This window comes from Coffea arabica, chromosome 1c (genome assembly GCF_036785885.1).
Source record: "Coffea arabica cultivar ET-39 chromosome 1c, Coffea Arabica ET-39 HiFi, whole genome shotgun sequence".
Classification (NCBI taxonomy): Eukaryota; Viridiplantae; Streptophyta; class Magnoliopsida; order Gentianales; family Rubiaceae; genus Coffea; species Coffea arabica.
The window spans coordinates 55,289,947-55,316,562 of record NC_092310.1 but is presented as its reverse complement, the minus strand read 5'-3'; the positions used below and the strand labels follow the sequence as shown (position 1 = coordinate 55,316,562).

The window sequence follows — 26,616 nt, the reverse complement described above, 5'->3', positions numbered from 1 at the left end:
GCTGACTTTCAGGCTACATTGAAAACCTTAAATAGTACACACACACACCACTCAAAATCGATGTGGGATAGAGGGAAAGGGGGAAGGAAAACACCAAGACTATTGTCAAAGGCTCACCAACGGCTTTTACCACTCCATGATTTTTCTTATCTACCAACAACCGCAAATAACACACACACACACACGCTACCTAAGGGAAATCCACAGTCCAACTTAAAAGGCATGCTGACTTTCAAGCTACATTGAGAACCTTAAGTAGTACACACACCACTCATCATGTTCAACTCTTCTCTCTCACTTTAATTCCATCATTTTGAGTTGTCACCACCCTAGAAATCCCTCAATTGTCTTTCCATCTGCTTGCTCACTCACTCTTTTGCCCCTTCCCTGGCTCAATTATCTTTCCATGTGCCTGTTCACTCTTCTACTCCCATGTCTAGCTCTTAAATACCTCTCTATCATCACTGTTCTGCTCCCATCTCTAGCTCTTAAATGCCTCTTTATTATCACTGCTTCTCCCCATATCTCTTCGTCACTCTCTTCATTGTTGTTTTAGATTTGAGTCCAAAGTATTACGTGCAAATTGACACAATTGTGTATGGATTTGCAATTTGCTCGACTTGAGTTCGAATGACTCTAGACGAGCTCAAGTTATGAAATTAAAAAATTCAATGAGTTTGAGCTTGAAGTTGAAATGTAATTATTGGGGTTAAATTCAAACTCGAGTATAGCGAAATTTGAGTTCAATTCAATTTGATTATATCCCTTATAAGTAAACCAATGAATATTAGCGGGAGTGTTTGGATAGTACAAATATCTCAAATAATATTTCGTTTGTATCATAAACACATTTCTCAACTTACCTTTTTATATTTTTAATTACCTTTTTATTTCACATACATCACATTACAAAAAGTGCACAGTAATTATTTCAAATAATACTCTATAAAGTAGGAGCTAGGGTTTGGTTTGGTGTAAACTTTTGCTGTTACCTTTTATTTTACCAAAATTGTTCCTTCATGTTAAGATCAAACAATTTTACAACTTTCACGTACATTGTTAAAGATGATAACTATTGTCGCATCTTTTGTAAACTCACGATAATTGCTATGATTGTTGAAAACATCTTTCTATTCAGCATCACCCATAATAAACTACTCATTAAAGCTATCGTCTAATGAACTCAAAATGATTTCAATAAATATAATAAAAAATTTTATAAATATTTTTCCTATTAATTGCACACACATTAGTGAATTCAGATTAGCGTCGTATATCTCTACATAGTTCTATAACAATTCTAAAGTTCCTCCAAATTATAATATCCATTATGCAAATTTTGAACCGTAAGACTTCAGTCATGAATTCTCTGGTATAAAAATAATTGATGGTTCTTGAGAATCTTGTCTCATTCTCGATCTATTTCTCTTTTTTTTTTTTTTTTTTTGTTTAAGAGAGATCCTAGGGGAAAAAAAAGGAATGTTTTGATAATATAAGAAATGAACAAAAACCATAACTCCCTGTATTGTGTGGGGACAACGTCTGGATACATTTGATTGATGAATGAGAATTAATTAATATTTGGTCGCGCAAAGCAACACACAAAATTTCTTCTACGTTTTTTATTAGGAGTAACCTCCAATTTCTCAGACACATTACGGCGCAAAACATTCGAACCCCAAAAAAAAAAAATAGGGCGCAAAATAACACCAAGGTTGATTTTAGGTGGGTCTTAAGACCTTGTTTGGGCTGTAGGTGGGGGTTCATATCTCACCTGCAGCAAAAAAAATTCAAGAATTATGTCAAATCATTCTCTTGATCTAATAAGGTCTGTAATTTATTAGTCCCTAACACAAAGGCTTTTTAGGTTCTTTCTCTCCTGTAGTTCAGGATAAATAGGTTATATAATAATTGTCGTCTCTGAAAAAAAAAAATTTATAATTTTATATAAAGTATTGGCGTGGAAAAACGTAATTAGCCCGTACAGGCTTTGGATGCCGGGTTCAAGTATTCGGATCGCTTCGTCAAAACAGCGAGAGTCGGATTTGGTCCAAACTTCACTTACAAGGGACCCACCCCAAGTTCGCCGCCCAATTCATAAACTACTCTTAATACGCAGTTTTTGGTCTAGGGTTTCCTTTATAAGCTCCTATCGCATCGTCCCCACCCCCTCATTATTTTACTCTGCTCCCCGCCGCAGCAAATTGTTTGGACTGCAAAAGAAGAAAAAAGGAAGGGGAAGAAGAAGTAAGGAAATCCTCGTCAATCTGCAACAATGAGAGCTAAGGTTGTTAATCAACTCATCATTAATTTATATTGCTCATATGCTGGTTTGATTTTTTAGCTGGGAAGTGAAGGATATTGATTTGTTGTGATTTTTATTTTGCATATACAGTGGAAGAAGAAGCGGATGAGGAGGTTGAAGAGAAAGCGCCGAAAGATGAGGCAGAGATCGAAGTAACCCCGCAACAAATAAACGTGCAATTTTAATCTTTCTTTAATTGATATCGTGTTGTGTCATGATGATGTGTTGAGACTTAAACTTGTAACTTGAAACTGCAAGTTTTAGTTTTTATGGTACTTGATGTAATTCTGCAACTGGGATTATTATGTGAAAGTCCGACTTAGGAAGTGGTTTTGTGATATTGGGCAGATCAATTTTCGTGTTGATTTCGGCTTATTAGTTTTGTTTAGTTTTTTGTGATTTGGTTGGACGGTGGTGTGTTTGCAATTGGGTTGAATGCTTGTGACTCTTGACTGGCTAATCTGGACAGGGGTCAAACTAAACGAAATAAAACTTTTGAGTGCAATTTCCGGGGTGTAATGCAACTCCCAGGAAGACCATTTCCGTGTTCACGGATTTTGACACAATCCCACTGGGTGGAATTCTCTGTTTAGGTCAGGGTTATGGCCTGATTCTTGTGCCCGTTGCATATATAGGATTCATTTGAAGGTGATCAAGCAGTTCATCATACCTAGAAGGATATCAAAGTAGACATCTATAACTGCAAACACGACCTTTGCCAGGAAAAAGTTGATGAAATATTTGTATACTTCTAGGTTTCTGGCATTGAATTATGGGCATGTATGGCCCTCTGACGAGGCATTTTATTCTGCTAAAGCTGAGAGAAGTTGGATGTTCTAAGATGCCTGGAAATTGTTCAGCGTGTGCCGTTTTGGTTTTCTAAAGCTCACCCTATCAAAGTTTCTGCTTAGTTAATTTTCCTTGGTGCACTCGTCGTAACTTTTGTTGGGGGTTGTACTCTAATACATTTTTGATGTATGTTGCCATGCTGGTGCTAAAAGAACTTGAGTCGCAGTTTTTGCATCATACATGAATGCACTGGATAGCTCCATTGTAGTCCATTTTAAAGTCTGAATGTCCATGGAATATTTCATAGTAATGCATTGGTGATTGTGGCTTGCAGATGAGCATTGAAATGGAGCAAATCTTCCAGTTTCTAGTTTCATATCACATAGACATCCAACAATACTACATTTACTGCGAATCTCTCCTCGTATGGTAGAAGAAATTGTTTTTTGGTTGGTTGGTTGGTTTTTCCAAGGCCATCATGGATCCTCATATATAGCTTTTTGGATGGGAAATACGTCTAGTATGTTATTTCGGATGGGAAGCACTAGAAAATTAGTAGCAGGGGTACGATGATTTGTTGGTTCAGAATACGGAGTAAATGCCAAAATCATTCGATTAAACTTTTGGGCTTGGTGGAGCAAAGAAGATAATAATAAGGAGGTACCAAAAAATAAAAAAAAATTTAATAGCGTTTGTTTAAGAACTTCCGCGTCAATATTTTACATGGTCCTAGTGAAGTCTCTAAGCGGAGAGAGTAGCACCAGTGGTAGTAATTCTGCAAATGGATTGCACTTGCGAGATGGTAGTGATACAGCGCTTTCAATCGTTCTGTAAATGGATCACACTTGCACAAAAAATCTCGCATTATCTAGCGACATTCGGTTGTAATCTGCATTTATAGAGAAGCTTGTAATTTCACTATTGTGTTGGGCCGGTCGTACAAAATCTCCGTAGTTCTTCAAATGCGAGCAGAGTATCTGCATCAAAACCGCCTGCAAACTGGACGATTTTGATTGTTAGTGTAGAATAGAACGTGGCGGAAGGTAAAATCAATCAGAAAGTCCCAGCAAAAGTTTAGCAAGGGGAAGTTCCATTCCATGGGAATCTTGGGAGGTTAAGGATGGGTATATAAACACTAAACAGACAGCCCCGCACACCTGGTGAACTCGATAGGCAAAGCGAACCCCTTGGATTAGTAGGTCGTCGTCTTGGACGGATCCACTGCTTTCCAGTTCCTTAGCTATCCTCTTCATGTACTGCCTTGCCAGCGCCACTGAGCTGAACTTTAGCTGCAAAGAATACAGACTATATTGTTAAACAATCAATCATTAATAATCACATGTTTTGTAAATTAGGATTCAGAAGCCCCGTGGCTTAGAGAAAAGCGATGGGAATGGGGTTAAAAGAAGGGCAAATTGCAAACGGCTTTCGTGTCGTCTTTAATTAATTACTGATTGTCAAGTCAAGTGGCAGGAGTTCGCTAGTCTTAATTAGGCGGTATGTAATTTTTGTATTTTTATTATTCAGCCGTTGAAATGTCATTATCAGCTGAAGAAAGATTAGTAGTAATATGACTACTGTGCCTACTAAAAGCTTTTCACTGAAGCTCTCCGGTGTTTCCACCTACCTGTCCAATCACTCCTGTATCCAGCATCCATGCCCAAGGAATGTGCAATTCTCTGTATTTCTTGCTCATGCCTTCTCTCACCCTTTCAATGTTGTTAGTGCTTTTCTCCAATCTGCGCTCGGATCAGTTTAAACATGTTATAATTTCAAGGGATCTAAAAAACTAGCAGATTGTAGTAACCACAAGCGTGTGTACATTCTCGCCTGTCTTGCAATGCCTGCATTTTTCTCAGGGACTCTGTCAACTGCTGTTTTGGATTGTCCTTGTATGACGAGACTTCAGATTCCAGGTTTTTCATTTCTCTGTAGCTGCAAGCGGCTTCCCTCAGTGCATCTGCTTTTCTTTCTGGCCACTGCGGAAAATGCTTCAAAACAGCCCTCTCATCGACCAGGCAGGATAATTGCCCATCTAGCCATTTTACAAATGATTCCACTTCGGAAATATCTGCAAATGCTGCATCCTGCACTTCCCTTGACAAGAAACTCACTAGTTCCCCATGCGTTTCCACATCTGATTTTATCTGCATCACGAGGACATGACGTGTAGTATAGTAAAAAATAAAATCCTCGAGAAAAAAAATCAAGATTTGTAAATTTTGATAAAACAACAATGAAAATCCAATTGAGTTGTGCTCAAGTGCAGTTAATAGGAGTCATGCCAACTTCCTGATATAAAAAGGTGATGAAAATGGATATTACTGCGCTCACATTTAAGAGGTAAGTTGATCGATTTTCGATCTCTCCTATCATGTTCTTCGGACTCAGGATTGGCGGATGTCCTGTTGAACCAGCTCTGTTCTCCTTCTGGGCATCTCTTTTCATAAGCGCTCGGTAGAATTCCACCACCTCTGGAGCGCGACGGAGAGTTTTTGATCTACCAAGAAGTTTTGATGGTAGAGGTGGTGGGGGAGGGGGCGGCGCGGCTGCAGGGGCATGCAACAACCTATTTCCATTTGATTCAGGTATTGGCCCCGGCAATGCTAATTTGACTGATTTGGCTTGTCTTTCTCTATGAGCTGCAGGTTTTATGAGATCTTCTCTCGCGCCTTTCTTCTCCTCCAATGCGAGATTAGGCTCTGGCTTCTCCACCGCGAAAGTCTGCTTGTGCTGAGATCTGTCTGTGGTCTTGGCGTCCGTGGAACTCTGCAACTTCTTCCAGAGCATGGATTTTCTCTCGACATCATGGGCTTTTAGCGTAGTCACTTGTGCTCGCAAGCGGGCTACTTCTTGCCTCAGCTCCAAATTTTCCTTCTCCAGGAAAGTGATCCTTACCTGAGAAGCTTCAAGTTCTTTCCTCGCGATGCCGCCATCCATCGGCATTATCTCCTCCAACATTTCTGTGTCCCTCGTGATTAGAGAAGCAGGAGATACAGATAGCTTGATCTTCTTGTCTTGGTCTGTCAGGGATGGCTGGACAGCTTGCAGTTTGTTACGGCTGAGCCCTGCATGCTTCATACTTCAAAGAGGAATTCTGTCGTGTTGGGAGGGCGTCTGGGCCATTGCAGATACGCAAGCACCAATTCCGCTCACTTCCTAGTCTAATTGAGAGCTGAGCCCAGGAGTGGTTTTGTAAGAGTTTGCAGGAATATTAGGAAAAGAGATTTGTGTGGTAGCTTTCTCTAAGTTGTCAAGTTAGGTGCCATTTAATTTTCAACGGATGTTACCGGTTGATGTATTTTAGTCTTTTGCTCCTCTTACACTCTCCAAGAAATTAAACCTTTTTCCCTGCCCAATGTGCTCTTCTTTTTCTCTGCCCAATATTTCATGTGGTCTTGGCCATGACTTGTGAGGGAGGGTAGAGAGGCAATGAAACTCCAACAGTGAGATCAACACCGCGACCGCGCGTGGGGGTATAAATTATTCTGATGTTTAAATTCTACTACTTGATTTACTCGCAAGAGTCAGCAATAATTAGTCTGGATCATTAATTAAACCTCAACGGGGTGCAACCGACGAAATTTTTTCTTGATTGCAAAAGAGCAACCGCATGATTTAAGTCTAGACACACGTACAAAACTCGATGAACTATGGATTGGGGGGGGGGGGATCTAAATCATTTGTTTGGAAGAACAGCAGTAGTCTTTTTTCTTTTTTCCTTTTTTCTTTGTGTGTGTGTGTGTGGTTGCATTTCAAAAGTCCATGTGGAAAAATTTGTGACATGTCTGCCACTTGAAGTCTTCAATATCGGGAGTTATTCTTTGCTTGTGAAGCTGGCTAGGTGAAGAAGTCGAAAAGCATGGTAAACAAAGGGGCGCGTGTATTGTGACTGATGCTGACGGAGGGAGGGGAAATTAAGAAAAAGTGTAGCCCCTATTATTTCCTACAGGCTACCGCCCAAATCTTAACTTAATTTTTACTTAAATCTGCATTGATTTGATTCCCTTCAATCGATCAATGAGGAGTTGTGGCTTATATTTACACCGACCGAATCTATAATGATTTTAACGTTCACTCACTCACTCACTTTCTTTGGTGGTTGAAGAAGAATACATAATCAAAAAAAACTCATGATTAAGTGGAGAAATCAAGCAATTTAAGTTACCATATGCCACTTGAAAGTAGCTATAATGTCGTCAATTTATATTGAAAGAAGAATGCGCTTGATAATACTGGGAAAGAACCAAGGTCCTTTCTGCAAGAAAACGTGCTGCTACTTCGCTTGAATTCATGACAGCTGCTCCAAGTGATGCCCAGCTGTTGGGAAAGAAAATCAGCCGTGTAATGTAATGTATCAGATCAGATTACCAAGTCCGCGTAGTGGGAGTGTTGAGGACCTTGACTCAAAAAAGTCTTCCTAGCACTGATTTTTATCAAATAAATAGTAGTAGGTGTTACTTGCCTTGGGTCCAAGGGAAGCTCCGGCCGTCCGTCACAATTGATCAGTCAAAGAAATTGTTTGGGTTTCCGAGTTTGAACTTTCAAGTTCAACCAACCAAATGAGTTTCTTGGGTTTAATTTATTGAGATCTTGCAGGGAATCGGCCGCTGCTCGTCTGTTCTTAATTGAAAGCCACATTGAATTGAATGTAGCCAACCAAATGAGTGCGACTGACATTTTAGATCTTTTTTACTAATTCACTGTTGCATTTGTCTGCGTTGGCCCTGATGATGACAACTCTGTCATCTGTGTTAAGAGATGGGGCCTTTGGCTATGCAATTCGAAAGGCACACAAAATAATGTTTTTCGAATTTTTTGGTGCAAAGTGTTTTTGTTGGGGGGTTGTGGCTGATCATGAAGTGAGAATCACCGCATGAAACAATTTGACGCACACAAATCATTATTGATTTCTTCAGGTCTTTAATAATGGATGAATAGCTTATAAACCAGATTTGCTGGTTCTGTCCAAAATGGACCACCAAATTTAAATTTAGATCTTACCCATTAAGGGTTTAGTTTGTTTTTTATGAGCAAACATGGGCACCTGCACTAATGAGATATACAAGACTATGCACAATGAAGTACAAAAGACCATATGGTCAGTGGTTTTAGTTTTGAATCGCTCAACAAATTTTGGATATAATTATGCGGCCGAGCTTCCAACCTTATGACGAGAATTATCAGTTTTATTTCTTTTTTGACAATCGGTGGTCAAACCCCAAAAAGATACGAAAATTTGTGTATTCAAATGTATATCTACTGCTTTTTTTATCATGTTCTGGCACTTGTATATACAGAGTACATTTAGCACTGCTAAATTTTTAACCTGAAGCTCATCATAGATGAGGAAACTTCAACTCGGGTAACATTTTGTTTGTTCACCAGCTTCCATCACAAAAGTCAGTCGCAATGTAGCATATCCTGACGCTTCTCTCTGCAGATTCTGTCAGAAATTAGACATGGTAAATCATACCCACTTCCAACAATGATGTAGGAGGCACATTCAGCACCACCTCAGGTCGCCTAGTATTCCTGCTTAAGAAAGCATAAATTACGTTAATGGCTACTTTCTTGAAAATCGAAGATGATTTCTTTGCCCTGGCATAAGAATGCCCCAGGATGTAAGCCATGCCAGCTTCCCTAGCTCTCAGTATGTGTACTGATTCCTCCTTCAGGTGAGGTCTTTTGCAATGTCCATCTTGTGAAATCAACACTCCGATATTTTTAGACTGCATCGTTGTCTCTCCCTGATTTGGATAGGAGAGCATCTGCTCAGAAACATCGACGGCTTCATCATCAGAGTTTCCAGAACATGTGCAAATTTGCATCCTTAGTGTTGGCTCATTTTCTCCTTCCGTTTCTATGAAGTTAACAATTTCGGACACCAGTCTGTTCTCAAAATCATAGTTTTCCTGTTGTAGGTCTTTGTAGCCGTATCTGATGACGCACCTGTACATACCATAGTCTTCTGGATATATCCTGGTTACTAGAAACCGTTCCTTCTCCCTGATATAGGGAACTTGAACAGACTTTACGCATACAAAAACTAGCACTTGATGAAAAGCAGGCAAGTTTGTCACAAAGTGCCCAAAAATGGCTGGTATGCCTGTCACTAGATTGGTGTAAATAAGCCCAATCCCAGGAACTCGAACCATTCCGAGACTAGGTCCTGAAGCCAATATCCTGTCCATTGAGACCTTGTTCTCCAAATCAAACTGGTGCTTCTTGAGGGATCCATAGTTCCAGATGAACATTGTGGCCATGATAGTCCACGACAGAAGTAGTGAAATCCAACCACCATCCAGGACCTTAAAGAAGACTGCTGACAGGTACAGGAGCTCTATCGACCCAAAAATTACTAAGAAGGAAGCAGCCACTACAGCCTTTTGCTTCCATACTATTACCATCACCAGGGTCATCAAACATGTTGTTATAAACATAACAGATGTTACCGACAGTCCTGCCAAAACACAGAGGAAGGACATGAAAGACTATGGTCAGTCTGGACATAAATGGTTTACATGTGACACTTAAGCATTTATGGTCAAAGTTTATACCATAAGCATGTCCGATCCTGTTTGTGTCTCTCAATATGATTGTCACAATTAAACACAGGCACATTAATATCCAATTGATTTCCGGAATGTAGATCTGACCATATATTTTACTTGATGTATGGACAATCTTCACACGCGGAAAACAATGTAACGCACAGCACTGGCTTACAATGGAGAAGGTAGCAGATATTACTGCTTGACTTCCCACAACTGCTGCTAATGTGGCCACTATAAACACTGGCCAAAACACGGGTTCTGTACATAGATCAGTAGCATAATTAGAAGACACAACAGAGAAATATAGCCAGTTACATGGAAGCCCTCATAAACATCTTGCCTGGTATGGCTTTGTAGAAGCTGCTTTCAATATCGTGATGATGCTGAGAGAGATATGCAGCCTCACCCAAATATGCAAGAATCAGACATGGATATACGAGAAATATAAAGGCCACCTGCAGGTTTATTCAAAATTTTAAATTAGAAAATGTTATGATTGCCTTCTTGTTCTCAAATTGGCAGTCACAGAAAGCAGAGTCCTCAGACTAATAGTTTACCTTAATTGACAATGCCGAAAAATGGCCCAGGACAGCAAACATTGTCTCCACGCCTGTGAAAAGAATTCAGTAATGTGAAGTCTTAATGAAGTTTTCCAACCAGAAAGAGTATATCAGAAGAGTGAAGGGAATACCTGTAATTGAGAGAACTACTCCTCCTAAAGACACCCAACCTTCCCAGCCTGTTTCTTTTAGAAATTTCAACATGTAAATTGGAGATAGAGCTTGATATATGTGTGGGTTCCACCTGATTATGTTATACATACCAATGCTGCTGATGCAGAGCAGCCATGCTATAACAATTGGAGCAAATAAAAAAGCAACCCTACTTGTTCCATGATGTTGAATATAAAATAGTACCACCAGAATGACGCAGGAGATCACCACAACATAATCTGGAATCAATATATTGCACGAGATAGAGTAGTGAGAATGGACAAAAAGAAAGTTCAAATTTGATTGAACCCCTAGAAAGATCTACAAATTAACATATTGAGAATGACTCACTCTCATGAAGTTCTGAGGCTTTAATTTTAACGCCCGAAACAGCTGAAAGAACTGAAAATAAAAATGTATCACAACTTTATTTACGATAGCTACAATCTGAAAAAAGAAACAACATTCTGTAGGAAAAGATGATGGGTAATATTGAGACATCTAAGGCTACAGTTCGCTTTCAGGTGTTGGATATAGAAAATGTCTGTTCACTACCAATTCCACCAGTTAACAACTTATGAGACTGTATTCTGGAGCCTACAACAAGTTACCTGATATTGCAGGAGTAAATATGCCATCACCAATGGCCATACAAGTCCCCAGAAGAACAAAGATCAAGAGTATATTCCGAAACTTTTGGTGCTTCTCAGCAAAAGACTTCAAAAAAGCGCTATCCCAAGTGTCTGCTGACCCTTCTGTTGCGTAAGAGGACAATTTCTTATCCGAATCTTGTTGATTGGGAAGAACACTAAGTCTTGCATGTCTGCACAGTAGAGAGTATAATGCAAAAGTGCCTCCTGCACCAAAGAAAAAGTCACGAAAAGGTAATGCAGGCATCATCTCTATAGGGTCAAAATGAAAGTGTACAGACACTTGGGCCTCCAAAGCATATACAAAATGGAACGTGGAAATGTTTGGGCTAATAGAAATATGCGAGACGGACAATATCCAACTGAAATGGTCTCGAAGCTCTAACAATAGGAAAGGAGAATAGGATAACGCTTTAGTTGCAAAACACATTCGAACTTGTTCATGACAGTAATAGCTCAAGAACAAAATTCTCTAGTAAATAAGTTTCTTATTCAGATTCCTAAATAATTGATACTACTTTGATTATGTAAGCCAAATTTTTAGGTTGTAGTAAGTTTTTTTGTTTACTTGAATCTCTAAAGAATCTCATAAAAAAGGACCAGAGAGGATGACAAACTATACCTTCTCCATTATCATCAGCAGACATGACAATGATTATGTATTTGCAAAGAGCAATAAGGGTAAACGTCCAGAAGATGAAGGACAGCACCCCATAAATCTCCTCATCATCCTCATGAACCCTAAGCTTTCCAGAAAATGTGGTCTTGTAAACATAGAGAGGAGAAGTACTGAGATCACCATAAACAACTCCAAGGCTCTGATAAGCCAATGTGAGTGCAGAAATGCATGATGCCTTTTCCAAGTTCTGATTCAGGACACAGAAAAGGTTGGACCAAGTTCAAAAAATGTTAAACCCACAAATTTAAAAGCAAAAAAAATCTTTTGTAGACGAAAGCCAATGTCCTTCTCTTCTGATGAAGTCCATGAATTAATTTCCAGTGGAAAGAGGAGATAAATTTCTAGTTTTTCAAATGGTCATCCCCCATCATTCACGAATCCAACAGAAATTTATTGCAACTTCCACGTCCTCACTCCTTGGTACTTGAAGATTGAGGTAATTCACTTCATCTGATATGGGCATCATCATTTAAAGGAAATATAAGCGGGAAAAAAAAAAAAACTCACCAGCCATATAATGTACTATGAAAAAACCATAATATCCGGCCTCACTCATTCAGCCTTGACTTCACTTATATTGACAACTTCAGCTGAACTGGCAAAAAACACTCTATTTGCAAAGCTTGCATTTTTGGAAAGGCAGAATGGTCATAATACCACTCAGAACATACATAATGCCCCATCCCCAATTCTAAGGCACCAAAAATGCATCATCACATTCTTGTCCTACTAATATTATTGATGCAAGCTGTGTCCTTGCAGCAAAATTTGCCATAGAACAAAAAAAAAGCTACACACTTTATCGTCGGCTTTCCACTAGAAAATCTAACAGTGGGTCATTCACCGACCTCCGTCAATGCTGTGGACAATGACAAGTCATTCTCAGCAAATTGTAGTGAACCCTTTTGGTTATTGGTGGAGTGACTCTTACAAATGGAAGAATTAAATGGCCAAATTCAGAAAACAGGGGAATTGGTATTACCTGCTTAGGACTTCCATTCTCTACAGATTCTTGGTGGAGTGGTGAGTTCATTGGTAGCTGGACTCAGAAAAGATTGTATAAGGAAATTTTCAAGAGTTGTGAGCAAATGAAAGGGAAAGGGCAATCAATTTAAAGAGAATGAATCAGAAGAGCAGGAAAGCTGATAGGAAGAGAGAGTGAAGAAGACTTGCTAAAGATAAAAAGAGTGAGGAAGTGAAGGAAGCAGGGAATGTAGGTAGGGAGTGGAGGACATACAAATGTCAGTCAGTCGGTCGGTCAGTCAGGTAAACAGGCAAATGCTGTGTACGCCAAGAAGTTGCAGAATGCATTAAATGCTCTCTCTCTCTCACTCATGGTCATTTCTTGCGTTTATCCTTTGTACTTAATGCAGCACTACTTGCTTTCTACTTTTGGATCTCCATTTTTTTCTCCATTGGTCAAGAGGTGTACTAGGACTTTGTTGGGCTGTCAAAAAATTTAGAACTTAGTCAAGTCAACTAAAATTAAGTATAATCATAATTGAGGAAATTTTTGGTAAGTAGTAGTGTTTACTGCAGGATGATCCCATGGGTTTGAATTAGCAGTCTTTTAGGCATATAGTTTTCGAAAAATTTCATCTTGATGATATTGGTAAGATGGCCATTTGGAGAAGTTCATGAGAGTGAAAGTTTTTGTGAAGTTTGCACGTCTTTCGAGCATATTTCTGGAACCTAGGATTCTTGTCGATTTGTCTGAGATTGAAATTGAAACTGTGAATAATCCATGTGAATGTCCAATTCTAAGCGAACAAGTTGAGCTTCTCACGAAAATTTCGTAGGCACCCGTCTTCTCGGAATCCTAATCTTTCTCTTGATTTCACCTACGCTTCTTCATGTAAATATCATGCTACAAAGCGACTCCGATTTCATCATGATGATGACCCCATAAGTACACATTTCATTATGAACTTTTCCTAATAGAGAACAATAATGCTTCTGATACCAAACAATTGACACGTTATTGAAAACTAATAGAGTACTACTCGATTTATTTCCATGACTTGTAGAAATTAGGGAAGGAGACTAGTGTTGGAATGTATGCCCTAAAACAATGTATTTGTTTTTATTTTATACATTTCTTATTATATATTTTGTATTTTAATAACTTCTTATTTATCTGTTAAATATTAGATACAACCGATAAGTCCTTATAATATTACTAATGTGATGATAGTCACAAGAGTTGGTGACTATGAGATATCAATCGCATTTATAGTAATATTATTAAAATTCCCTAGTTTTTGTACTAATGAAATAGGACATCTTTAGTACGGTAAAACTAGTACACAGTTAGCCTCTAATTAATGTAATTAGTGGTTGTTCTCATCAACTATGGTATGAAGATACTTAGGCTAATGTGTAGATGATTTGAAAAGTACAAATGCATTGGAGTGATCCGTTTAGAGATCCCGTTAGGATATCTATCTAGTGCCAATGGTGTATCTCTAGTGAAAAATTGTGTAAGTGATCCTGCGACTTGAGATCACCATAGAATCTTGAGTGGGAATCACTACATTTTGACTCTAATTACTTGTTACTCTTTGAGAGTGGCTTAAAGTGTAGAAGTTGGATGTAGTGTGAAGCACGTAAAGAAAATGGGTGATCAAGATAGGATTTACCACTCTGATAGAAGGAGTTGATATCCGGATGGCCACTAGTGAGAAATTAACCCTAAAGTCGACTGTTAGGTAAATTGAAGAATGTCTTCAATTTAACCTAATTAAGGGTAAATTTCGGGAACTAGAAAATTTAATTAGTCATCAGGGAATTGGCACCTATTCCTTATTCCTGACTAATTGGATATCTTTGGTGAAAGGATAATAATTACACGGTAATTTTTCACAGAAAGGTTAGGTCAAATTCCCTTGACTAATTCTGAATAATTGGGCAATCACGATGTGTTGCTAGACACCGCTCGTGATTTATAATTATGGATTAATTATTTATTATAAGTTATGATAAAATAAAGTCGTTTATTTTATCTAATTATTAAACCATAATTATTACCAATACATTCGGGACCTATTGGGTCACACGCAATAGAGATTTAATCTTGGATTGAAACTATGTGAATTATTGGGGTTTAATTTTAAAAGAAAATTAATCCCAGGCCTATTTGAGCAGATAAGAGTAAATGGTTATCTCTTATCTATCAGATGATGATAGATAGAGTCTTGAGTGAAGAGAAGTCTTAGGCTTTTGATTTTGAATCAGACAAGGAGACTTATCATCATATATTATCAGGTATCCCTCTCTCTCTCTCTCCAATAGTTTTTTGGCTGAGATACAGATACGAGAGGGTGAAGGTAACAAATAGAAAAAGGGAGAATCTGTGAGTGTCACATATTTTTTTCGAATAAGAGCAAGAAGGGCTAGCAACTTTTTCTTGTTATTCAATACATAGTTCGTGAGACGACTCAGGGTTGCTCTAGCGTGGATATCAGTAGAGGCAGGACGATTGGACTGCTCAAGGGCTGACCATCCTCAAACAACGCTGCAGGGAGACGCTGCTTGGATTAAGGTAATCCTATAACCCTACTTTTTATACATCATACGTAAAATCTAGGGTGATTCCTGGATGGTTTTAGGGAAAATTTTTTATTTTTCCGCCGCGTAGTGTCCCTAAAACCCAACAGTGGTATCAGAGCCATCCCTAAGAATTTTACGTATGATTTAGGCAATTTTGGATTCATGGATTAATAGGATTAATATTCCTAATTGGATTTAATTGAATATGCGGAATTATTGGAGAATTGTTTTTCTTTTTGTTTTTTTTTTTTTAAAAAAAAGGAAAGGTTTTCTTACGAAGCTTTTGAAGCTACGTACGTCTGCTCTTATGGAAGCTCGGATGGAGCTATTATGTTTTTTTTCCTTTCCGTGGATTTGCCTCGCTTGTGGATGTAAGTTTATCATCTGCAAAAGTTGCAAGATGATCATTGAAAAAAAAAAAAAAAAACGATATAGCAGGTTTGCATCTACAAACCTGCGGCTGCTGCGATGTTGCGGCTGCAAGGGCTGCCGCCAGTTGCAGCTGCCATGAGAGACCATGGTGGTTTTTCCATGGTGGCAGTAGGAGATGCACGCCTGGTGGTGGTTGCTGGGTAACAGAGCTATGAGCTCTCTGGGACAAAAGCGCAGCAGATTTGCTGTGGACATCGGCCAGGGCACAGCAGCCTCCTCACGGTTGCTGCCCATGACCTCCGATGGCTGCTACCAGGAGCCGCTGCCACTGGTGGTCAGTGGAGACTCCAGTGGTGGTGGCTGTTGCGGTGGTAGCTCCGCTGTCCAGCAAACAGGCGACCAAAAGCAGCAGCAGGCCATGGGAGCCGCAAGGTCATGCGAGTGATTGCTGCCAGCGATCTTCCAAAGGCTGCCGCTTGCTGCCGCTGCTATGTGAGGCCATGGGAGGCTTCCTTGGTGGTAGTGGAAAGTTGCTATAGCTCTTGGTGGTTGCTAGGTAAGCAAACCAAGAGCTTTTAAGGCATGAGAATGCATCAAAACTGCTGCAAATTGCAGCAGCAACCTATGCAAGGAAAAGTTGCAGCAGGTTGCTGCTGTAGCTGAGCTCCATTGTTGCGACCACCTGGGAGCTACTGCTGGGAGCCGTTGCCACTGGTGATAAGTGCAGAACCCAGTAATGGTGACAGTAGAAATGGTGGCCAGTGGTGGTAGCCAGTGATTCTAGAAAACGATTGCAAGAGTGGTTTAGGAAACTAAAATATTTTTTTCTAAAACTTGAAGTTTTGAACTTTTGGCAATCTTCTGAATTAAATCCCATTTTAATTGTTAAAATGTATTATGGAATCATTTATTTCATATATTATTAGGTTGGGAATTAATTTAGAACTAATCTGATTAATTTGAATTATTTTCCCATTCTTTCCTCAAATTAGTTGAGGATAAAGTTGACCTAATAAAATTTAATTTTACCAATATTTCTTGCGTATGCATGGACCCAAAATTTGTTTGGGACCTTAGGAATTAAATCCAATTAATCCATGAATTGAGATTGCTTATTTTACATGCTTTTCTTTTATTTAAAGTTGTTTAAATCGTGAAAATGCATGGTGGATGGTTGTGGATATAGTGCGCAATATGATTGTGGTTTTTTGGAAGGTTACAATCATTCTAGGTTTGAATGGTTGTAATTAATTTTAAAATAGGGCATGCGTGTCCTGCCTTTCTTATTTTCTAATTGTAATTTCTTTTCTCATCTAAATTCCTCCCGAATGTAACTCGGGGTTTCTTCTATACTATTTGTAATGTACAATAGATAGGAATAGATGATAAAAATTTATATTATTTATATAGAAATTGTTACTTTGAAAAGAAGAAAGGAGACATACTACAACGAAGGGGTTCGTCGCGGTATTAAAGATTTTAGAATCATGCTAATTTCCCTGATGGCCGGGGAAATTAGTTTAGGAATATCCACAACCATCCACGATTTAAATTCATGTGTATAAGTTTGATATGGTTATATGCATGTTTATTGATGAGACCAAATGAGCAATTTTTCCAAATTTTTTAATTATAAAATACTTTTGGAAAAAGAGACAAATCCCTCAATGATAATATTAAATCAATAAAATGCCTTCCATCGTTATAGTAAGAAACTAGAGTAGTTATTAAGTGCTAGCTTGTTGGGATTCACCCAAGGCTGCCTTACTTACTACGTGTTTTTACTATGAGAAATGTTCTCAAGAATGATGGGTTTGATTTAACTAAAATTATGATTTGTTGGGATTCACTCAAAATCATTAATTTTAGAGGCAAATGTTGGGTTGATCCATAGAGATTTAACGTCAAGAGTTGACACCCAACTGATCTAGGAATTACAATAAGTTGTAATTGGTAAAAGTACCTACCTTTCATAATTATTTTCGATTTGTTGGGACACACTCAAGGTCGAAATAAATTTAAGATAGGATCCTAGCCACTATGGAATTTTAGAAATTCCTGATTCAATTTTAGAGGGTAATTGATTTGAAAAATTAGTGGAAATAAAATCATAATTTTGAAGTTTTATGATTTTATTAAACAAAACATTTTTCTAACAAATTCTATCTTTCATTTTGTTGTAGAATGAGTAACAATTTGAGCCTTCGCACTATTCTTACTGATTGCAAACTCAACGACACGAACTTTCTTGATTGGCATCGTAACGTCCTTATCGTTCTCACTCATGAGAAAATTGAGTATGTACTTGATGGTCCAATGCCTCAAGAGCCTGAACCTACTGCACCTGCTGCTGTTAGAAATACTTATAAGAAACATAAGGATGACAATAGGGAAGCTTCATGTATCATGATAGCTTCCATGACTCCTCAGCTTCAGCAGCAGCACATGAACATGGGGACGTATGATATTGTACAACACCTGAGAGAGTTGTTTGAACAACAATCAAGGACGGTTAGATATGATACCTCTAAAGAATTGTTCAGGTGCAAGATGGCAGAGGGAGCACCTGTTGCTCCGCATGTCTTAAAAATAATTGGGCTAATTGAAAAATTGGCCGAATTAGGTTTTAAGATGGATCAGGAGCTGAATGTTGATTTAGTGCTCCAATCTCTGCCAGATTCTTTCTCACAGTTTGTTATGAACTATCAGATGAACAATCTGCAGCACACTTTGCCTCAATTGTTGAATGTGCTGAAAACTGCTGAGAAAGAAATCAAAAAGGGAAAAGGCTCTAATGGTGTGCTTGTCGTTACTTCATCTAAGAAGAGGAAGAGGCAAGAAAAGGGATTTAAGAAATTCAAGAACAAGCCCACCCAAAAGCCCAAAAAGGCAAAGGCGGACCAGTCCAAAGCAACCTGCTTCCATTGTAATCAAACTGGACATTGGAAAAGGAACTGCAAGTCATACTTGGAGAGCCTGAAGCAAAAGAAGCTTGCTGAAGCTTCATCATCAGGTACATATATGATTGAGATTAATGTGTTTACTTCCAAATCAGACTCTTGGGTATTAGATACCGGATGTGGTTCTCACATTTGCACATCTATGCAGGGTCTAAGGGACAGTAGAAAGCTGGGAAAAGGAGAAGTCATCCTACGTGTGGGCAATGGAGCAAAAGTTGTTGCTTTAGCTGTAGGGACTTATTATATCACTTTACCCAGTGGATTGATTTTAGAATTATCGAATTGTTATTGTGTTCCAGCACTTACTACAAACATCATTTCTATTTCTTGTTTGGATTTAAATGGGTTTCGGATAACCCAGGAGAATAAATATTGTTCTTTTTCTAAAAATGGTGTGTTTTATGGTTCTGAAAGTTGGAATAACGGTTTATATATTCTAGATCTTGATCATCAAATTCTCAATGTGAGTGGAAAAAGAATGAAAACAGATAAACTAAATAAAACCTACCTGGCACTGTAGGTTTGGTCATGTAAATGAAAAACGCATCTCCAAGTTATACCAACACGGATACTTGGATTCATTTGATTATGAATCATATGATACATGCGAAGCTTGTTTACTTGGTAAAATGACCAAAATGCCCTTTACTGGAAAAGGGGAACGAGCCAGTGATTTACTTGGGCTAGTACACACTGATGTATGCGGCCCAACGTCGATCACTGCTAGAGGAGGTTTTTCATACTTCATCACCTTCACAGATGACCATTCAAGATATGGTTACGTGTATTTAATGAAATACAAATCTGAATCCTTTGAAAAGTTTAGGGAATTCAAGAATGAAGTAGAAAAACAAACCAATAAAAGTATTAAGATACTACGATCTGATCGTGGTGGAGAATACTTAAATGACGAGTTTGGAGTTTATTTAAAGGATAATGGAATAGTTCCACAATGGACTCCTCCAGGTACACCACAGTTAAATGGTGTATCTGAAAGGAGAAACCGAATCTTATTGGATATGGTTCGTTCTATGATGAGCCACTCAAGTGCCCCAAAATCGTTTTGGGGATTTGCATTAGATGCAGCCTCTTACACTCTTAATAGAGTACCCACTAAAGTTGTCGACTCCACACCATATGAGATATGGAAAGGAAAGAAACCAAATCTGTCTTATATGAAGGTTTGGGGCTGCCCAGCTTATGTGAAGAGGGCAGAGTCAGACAAGCTTGAACCTAGATCTGACAAATGTTTGTTTGTAGGGTATCCAAGAGAGTCTATAGGATACTATTTCTACAATCCAATTGAGCAAAAAGTGTTTGTCTCAAAACATGTTATTTTTCTAGAGAAAGAATATATTCTAGAAAGAAGCAGTGGGAGTAGAATAGATCTTGAAGAAATTCAGGATCATCCAACAAACATTGAACGATCTCATGAAGAACAGCTTCAACCACATAATGATGGGGTAGATACTGAAGCTGTTAATACACAAGGGCTTCGTAGGTCAGTAAGAACACGCTCAACTCCCAAGAGATACCAATTTCTTGTGAGCCATAGCAATGATGTTCTAGTCATTCAAGATGACGAACCTACTACCTACCAAGAGGCAATGAGTAATCCAGACTCCTCTAAATGGTTAGAAGCCATGAATTTCGAAATAAATTCCATGTATGACAATAAGGTGTGGACCTTAGTTGATCCACCTGAAGGGATAAAACCTGTAGGGTGTAAATGGATCTTCAAGAAGAAGACTGACATGGATGGTAATGTGGTTACCTATAAAGCTAGACTAGTAGCCAAAGGCTACAAGCAGAAAGAGGGAATCGATTACGATGAAACTTTCTCACCAGTAGCTATGCTTAAATCCATTCGGATATTGCTTGCCATAGCAGCATATCATGACTATGAGATTTGGCAGATGGATGTAAAGACCGCGTTCCTTAACGGGACATTGCATGAGGATGTGTATATGACACAACTTGAAGGCTTTACATCTCCAAATCCTAGTCAAATATGTAAGCTACAAAAGTCTATTTATGGACTTAAGCAAGCATCTAGGAGTTGGAATATCCGATTCGATGAGACGATCAAAGAGTTTGGATTTCTCAAGAATCCGGATGAACCTTGTGTGTATAAGAAAGTTAGTGGGAGTTCAATTGTTTTCCTTATTTTATATGTAGATGACATATTAATAATGGGAAACAATATACCGATGTTACAATCGGTAAAGGGTTGGTTGTCGAAGAACTTTTCCATGAAAGATTTAGGAGAAACGGCCTATATATTAGGCATTAAGATCTATAGAGATAGATCTAAAAGGCTACTGGGTCTTTCACAATCTACATACATAGAGAAAGTGCTAAAAAGGTTTAGCATGGATCAGTCTAAGAGGGGTAATTTACCTATGACTCATGGTATAAGCCTTTCTAAAAACATGTGTCCAAAGACACAAGTTGAGACTGATAAGATGCACAATGTTCCATATGCTTCAGCAATTGGATCAATTATGTATGCTATGTTATGTACAAGACCTGATGTCTCCTATGCTCTGAGTGTCACAAGCAGATTTCAAGCTAATCCAGGTGAGGGTCATTGGATAGCCGTTAAGAACATTCTTAAGTACTTAAGAAGGACCAAAGATTTGTTCTTAATATATGGAAAGGGTGAGTTAGAGCTCAAAGGCTATACTGATGCGAGTTTTCAATCAGATAAGGATGATTGTAAATCACAGTCAGGCTTCATTTTTACTCTTAATGGAGGTGCTGTCTGTTGGAAGAGTTCCAAACAAGACACCACAGCAGATTCTACAACAGAGGCTGAGTACATTGCGGCCGCGGAAGCAGCTAAGGAAGCAGTTTGGATCAAGAAGTTCGTAACTGAACTTGGTGTGGTTCCAACCATTGTTGATCCGGTCACTTTGTACTGTGATAACAATGGAGCTATAGCTCAAGCCAAGGAACCTAGGTCTCATCAGCGACCCAAACATGTGCTTAGGAGATTTCACTTGATTAGAGAAATCGTTGCTAGGAATGATGTAAAGATAGAGAGAGTCTCCACAGAGGATAACATAGCTGATCCTCTTACTAAAGTTCTTCCTCAAAAGAAGCATGATAGTCATGTATTATCTTATGGGATGAAAAACATGGATAATGTGTTTTAGTGCAAGTGGAAGATTGTTGGAATGTATGCCCTAAAACAATGTATTTGTTTTTATTTTATACATTCCTTATTATATGTTTTGTATTTTAATAACTTCTTATTTATCTGTTAAATATTAAATACAACCAATAAGTCCTTATAATATTACTAATGTGATGATAGTCACAAGAGTTGGTGACTATGAGATATCAATCGCATTTATAGTAATATTATTAAAATTCCCTAGTTTTTGTACTAATGAAATAGGACATCTTTAGTACGGTAAAACTAGTACACAGTTAGCCTCTAATTAATGTAATTAGTGGTTGTTCTCATCAACTATGGTATGAAGATACTTAGGCTAATGTGTAGATGATTTGAAAAGTACAAATGCATTGGAGTGATCCGTTTAGAGATCCCGTTAGGATATCTATCTAGTGCCAATGGTGTATCTCTAGTGAAAAATTGTGTAAGTGATCCTGCGACTTGAGATCACCATAGAATCTTGAGTGGGAATCACTACATTTTGACTCTAATTACTTGTTACTCTTTGAGAATGGCTTAAAGTGTAGAAGTTGGATGTAGTGTGAAGCACGTAAAGAAAATGGGTGATCAAGATAGGATTTACCACTCTGATAGAAGGAGTTGATATCCGGATGGCCACTAGTGAGAAATTAACCCTAAAGTCGACTGTTAGGTAAATTGAAGAATGTCTTCAATTTAACCTAATTAAGGGTAAATTTCGGGAACTAGAAAATTTAATTAGTCATCAGGGAATTGGCACCTATTCCTTATTCCTGACTAATTGGATATCTTTGGTGAAAGGATAATAATTACACGGTAATTTTTCACAGAAAGGTTAGGTCAAATTCCCTTGACTAATTCTGAATAATTGGGCAATCACGATGTGTTGCTAGACACCGCTCGTGATTTATAATTATGGATTAATTATTTATTATAAGTTATGATAAAATAAAGTCGTTTATTTTATCTAATTATTAAACCATAATTATTACCAATACATTCGGAACCTATTGGGTCACACGCAATAGAGATTTAATCTTGGATTGAAACTATGTGAATTATTGGGGTTTAATTTTAAAAGAAAATTAATCCCAGGCCTATTTGAGCAGATAAGAGTAAATGGTTATCTCTTATCTATCAGATGATGATAGATAGAGTCTTGAGTGAAGAGAAGTCTTAGGCTTTTGATTTTGAATCAGACAAGAAGACTTATCATCATATATTATCAGGTATCCCTCTCTCTCTCTCCAATAGTTTTTTGGCTGAGATACAGATACGAGAGGGTGAAGGTAACAAATAGAAAAAGGGAGAATCTGTGAGTGTCACATATTTTTTTCGAATAAGAGCAAGAAGGGCTAGCAACTTTTTCTTACTCTTCAATACATAATTCGTGAGACGACTCAGGGTTGCTCTAGCGTGGATATCAGTAGAGGCAGGACGATTGGACTGCTCAAGGGCTGACCATCCTCAAACAACGCTGCAGGGAGACGCTGCTTGGATTAAGGTAATCCTATAACCCTACTTTTTATACATCATACGTAAAATCTAGGGTGATTCCTGGATGGTTTTAGGGAAAATTTTTTATTTTTCCGCCGCGTAGTGTCCCTAAAACCCAACAACTAGAACTCCTTAGACAACACCTGCAGAAGCTTGGGTCCGCAATTATAGTAAATAATTGGATGATAACAATTTGCCGACAAGTTCAAGTTGACTCCGGTGGCAAATGCTCCGAAACAAGAAAGGACGGGGTTTTTCCCCCGGCGGCGCGTCTCCTATGCTCGCTTTTCTCAGTGTTTATCTTATCCGGCCAAGATTCCAAACCCTTTTGTTGTTGTAGGTTGGTATTTGTTTACCATTGTATGTGCATGACCTCAAGACTTTAAGTAAGATGTCTTCTCCCTTTCGTTACACCACTTGGCTTCACATTTTGAGGCGTGCTTCCTCGTTAACTTTTTTGACACCTGGAATACACGTGTCACTTCACTCTAAATAAACTGCCACATTTCTTTTCTCATACTGACCTCCTTCAACATCCAAATGTGCATATTCTTCTGACAAATTTACGTGAAAAATCTTATTGAATTCCTTGGAAACTGCAGTTAGATTCCTCCAAGTATCTTCTTCTCGTGCTTGACAAAAAAAAAAAAAGGTATCTTCTTCTCGTGTTTTTGTCTTCGAGGAATCTGAAACTTCCCCTTCTGGAAGCTGATGAAATGTTTTTGTTAATTATACTAGTATATATATTATATTTATATATATATATTATCCTTTCGGCCATGGATTCATGTACTTTCCCAACTGCAGTCACATCAAGCCCGAAACGCATTTTCGTTTATTTTCCCATAATACGATGACGATCCCACCAAAGCAGAGATTCGATTTCATTTCGTACGAAATACTAACAACTTTAGAATAGACTGGGAGGATGACACCGCGTATCACGCGGTCTAATTTTCAATCTTGTCCATAAATATTTAATTATCTAAATTCAGATATTAAATATAAAAAGTTACATAAAAGTGCATCTATATCTTTGCAGTTTTTGTTATTTTATTTAATAGTGAAAATAAGCTACAGTTTTAGCTTTTGCAGTTTTCATAATTTTTTTGCATAAAGGAACTTTAAAATAATATACAATCATATCGAGACACAAAACGAGAATAAAATCCCCAAACAGCTATCTTGCTACAACTAAAAAATGGTGGAGCATAACATCATAATAAAACATATCCTGTTGTTAGCATCCCATACATTAGCTAAATAGTCTACTATCCGATTTGCTTCACAGCTTACAAGCTTTGATCAATACTTGCGCCAAAATACAATCAAATATAACAATAGCACATCATCCAAATGGAGTTTAAAGTTTTTGGAGATAGATACTAATAGCACGAGAACTTACTGCTGAGCGATTTCTTTCTTGACTGAAGAGTGACAGTCATTACCAAATGTGGATAGTGTATGAAACAAGAATCCACTATAAGTAATAACAGCCATCTCTCTCTCTCTCTCTTCATGTCAATAACCTGCATCCATGATATATGTTTTTCAGAGGAGTGTTCTAGAGAAGGTAATGCAGAAAAGAATCAATCTCATTCACAAGAATCTTCCTAAATGATTCATGTGGATGGGTCGAACCTTTCACATGTTTTTATGCATAACCAATCTAAATACATATGTTACAGACAGTATGGCATAACTATGGCTACCTATATCTATATATTGTACAATGACTCACTGATATGCAGCTATATTGTATAAAGACTCATAAATATGCATATGAGTATTTAATCTTCCCTTGAATTAACAATGGTTGAGAGAGAGGAAGAGAAGCCATGTTTTGCATCATAGTCCAAGGTTAACTCCCAATCAACCTTGTGACTAAGCCCCATTCTATCATATGCATTTGCCACCAAGCAATAAGGACCAAGATGTCCAAAAATCAAAAACTTTATTAAAGTACTCCTGAGCAGAGGTTACTTATTCAAAACTGAAACTACTGCAATCTATTTCAACAAATGACAAGTGCGAGCCTATATGCATTTGAACACAAACTTGTGGTTGTGATTAAAGTTCAACTTCTAATGTAATAACAATAAAGTGGTTTACTATTTCTTGAAGTTCATTCCTCTACCTGCAACTTCTTCTTTTGTCTCCTTGACATTTGCCTTCCACAAAGTATCCTCATCACTTTCTATCTAAACATAAATCAAGATTCAAGATCCAATCATATGTAAGGAAAAAACTTTTTGAAATATCTGGTCCATGACCAATGATAACACTATATCACCCTAAATGACTGGTAGCAGAGATTTGAAACACTTGCCAGTGAAAAATCTATTGCAAGAAAAAGACACTGATACTGATTGATGCTTCTCTTATCGCATGGATGAACACCCTGCAACCAGATTATTAGATGAAAAGGATTCAGGCTTTAATATGAACGTAGAAATTATGAAAATAAAATCTAAATCAAAACATAGAGTCAATTTCAACATGAGTGGCAAGATGTCTTCGTAATTGGTCAATTTCAAACAGCAAATGACTGGAAATCAAGATAGTAAAGATATGAATCTTTTTCATAATGCTGAGAAGATCTTCTATACTCAGAACCAATCATCATGATGTGTATTTTCAAACTTCTATATCAAACTTGGATACTGTAGGTTCAAGAAAACATTGGAAAACAGAGGAAGGGAAAGTACATAAAGTACAGATTGTGATTGATTATGGCTGAAAATTGTGAATTGCAGTTTCATATTATTCATGACAATTTTTATCTGAATTTTTAATTTTAAACAATCCAGTTTACTCATTAATAAAAGCATGCCAATTCTTCAGCCAAAACTTTTGATATTTATAGACAAACATGTGTATATATATTCGAACATTGCTATCTATCATACCTCAGGTGCAGAGCAACCATAATCTACAGGATCTCTTCCAGTAATGGCTTCCAAAAGCACAATCGCAAAGCTATAAACATCACACTTCTTATTTAGGAGGCCACTATTTGCATATTCAAATGCTACATATCTATATGGGTTAAAAAAGGGGAAAAATAGAGAATGTTAGAAAAAGAAAAGCCAAGTTTGGGTTAATTAGAGAGCTTGTAAACAGAAAGCAGTAAGGAAAAAAAGACTTTGTTCAATTGAGATTGGATGCCTGATATAAATACCCATCCAAAGGAATCTATAACTTTGGTTGTAATATGACTTTTCCTGCACCAAGCAACTTAGCCAGACCAAAATTAGATAATTTAGCATCGAAGTCATCATCAATGAGTATATTGCTTGACTTTATATCTCGATGCGCTATTTTGGGCTCAATTGCCTCGTGCTAATATGCAAGAATGCAAGAAGCATATCTCGTTTGAACTTAA

At 37.8% G+C, this 26,616-nt stretch overlaps 3 protein-coding genes and 1 long non-coding RNA gene across 5 annotated transcripts; 2 read left to right on the top strand and 2 right to left on the bottom strand.

Moving 5' to 3' along the window:
- The first annotated feature begins 1,895 nt into the window (after window positions 1–1,895).
- LOC113730723 (uncharacterized) lies at window positions 1,896–2,643 on the top strand. Its single transcript, XR_003458388.2, has 2 exons — window positions 1,896–2,287; window positions 2,396–2,643. It is a non-coding gene; the product is annotated as an uncharacterized lncRNA (long non-coding RNA).
- Window positions 2,644–3,765: 1,122 nt separating this feature from the next.
- Window positions 3,766–6,442, bottom strand: LOC113730715 (INCREASED PETAL GROWTH ANISOTROPY 1-like protein 1). 2 transcript variants are annotated; one of them, XM_072079498.1, is made up of 5 exons: window positions 5,429–6,442; window positions 4,925–5,241; window positions 4,722–4,833; window positions 4,252–4,383; window positions 3,766–4,086 (listed from the first exon to the last, which is right to left on the bottom strand). In XM_072079498.1, exons 1-5 carry the CDS (start codon window positions 6,173–6,175, stop codon window positions 3,934–3,936), a joined length of 1,461 nt encoding a protein of 486 aa, XP_071935599.1. In that variant the 5' UTR covers window positions 6,176–6,442; the 3' UTR covers window positions 3,766–3,933. The 2 variants fall into 2 exon arrangements, with proteins under 2 accessions (XP_071935599.1, XP_071935602.1); XM_072079501.1 differs by having other exon boundaries at window positions 3,766–4,093; window positions 5,429–6,436.
- A 1,898-nt stretch (window positions 6,443–8,340) lies between these two features.
- Window positions 8,341–13,094, bottom strand: LOC113742910 (potassium transporter 1-like). Its single transcript, XM_072079492.1, has 10 exons — window positions 12,931–13,094; window positions 12,676–12,732; window positions 11,637–11,880; window positions 10,976–11,221; window positions 10,716–10,766; window positions 10,343–10,603; window positions 10,209–10,261; window positions 9,992–10,106; window positions 9,655–9,909; window positions 8,341–9,557 (listed from the first exon to the last, which is right to left on the bottom strand). Exons 2-10 carry the CDS (start codon window positions 12,724–12,726, stop codon window positions 8,551–8,553), a joined length of 2,283 nt encoding a protein of 760 aa, XP_071935593.1. The 5' UTR covers window positions 12,727–12,732; window positions 12,931–13,094; the 3' UTR covers window positions 8,341–8,550.
- Window positions 13,095–17,798: 4,704 nt separating this feature from the next.
- On the top strand, window positions 17,799–18,201 carry LOC140005997 (uncharacterized). The gene is made up of 2 exons (XM_072047474.1): window positions 17,799–18,125; window positions 18,172–18,201. Exons 1-2 carry the CDS (start codon window positions 17,799–17,801, stop codon window positions 18,199–18,201), a joined length of 357 nt encoding a protein of 118 aa, XP_071903575.1.
- The last annotated feature ends 8,415 nt before the right edge of the window (window positions 18,202–26,616 follow it).

Excerpts from the sequence above, each read along its gene's own strand:
- LOC113730715 (XM_072079498.1), bottom strand. The coding sequence starts at position 6,175 with ATGAAGCATGCAGGGCTCAGCCGTAACAAACTGCAAGCTGTCCAGCCA. Across the intron at positions 5,242-5,428 it reads GATCAACTTACCTCTTAAAT|ATAAAATCAGATGTGGAAAC; the intron begins GTGAGCGCAGTA and ends CTCGTGATGCAG. Across the intron at positions 4,834-4,924 it reads ATGCAGGCATTGCAAGACAG|ATTGGAGAAAAGCACTAACA; the intron begins GCGAGAATGTAC and ends ATCCGAGCGCAG.
- LOC113742910 (XM_072079492.1), bottom strand. The coding sequence starts at position 12,726 with ATGAACTCACCACTCCACCAAGAATCTGTAGAGAATGGAAGTCCTAAG. Across the intron at positions 10,262-10,342 it reads AGTAGTTCTCTCAATTACAG|GCGTGGAGACAATGTTTGCT; the intron begins GTATTCCCTTCA and ends TTCTTTTCACAG. Across the intron at positions 9,558-9,654 it reads CAGGATCGGACATGCTTATG|GACTGTCGGTAACATCTGTT; the intron begins GTATAAACTTTG and ends GTGTTTTGGCAG.
- LOC140005997 (XM_072047474.1), top strand. The coding sequence starts at position 17,799 with ATGAGTAACAATTTGAGCCTTCGCACTATTCTTACTGATTGCAAACTC. Across the intron at positions 18,126-18,171 it reads TTGAACAACAATCAAGGACG|AGGGAGCACCTGTTGCTCCG; the intron begins GTTAGATATGAT and ends GCAAGATGGCAG.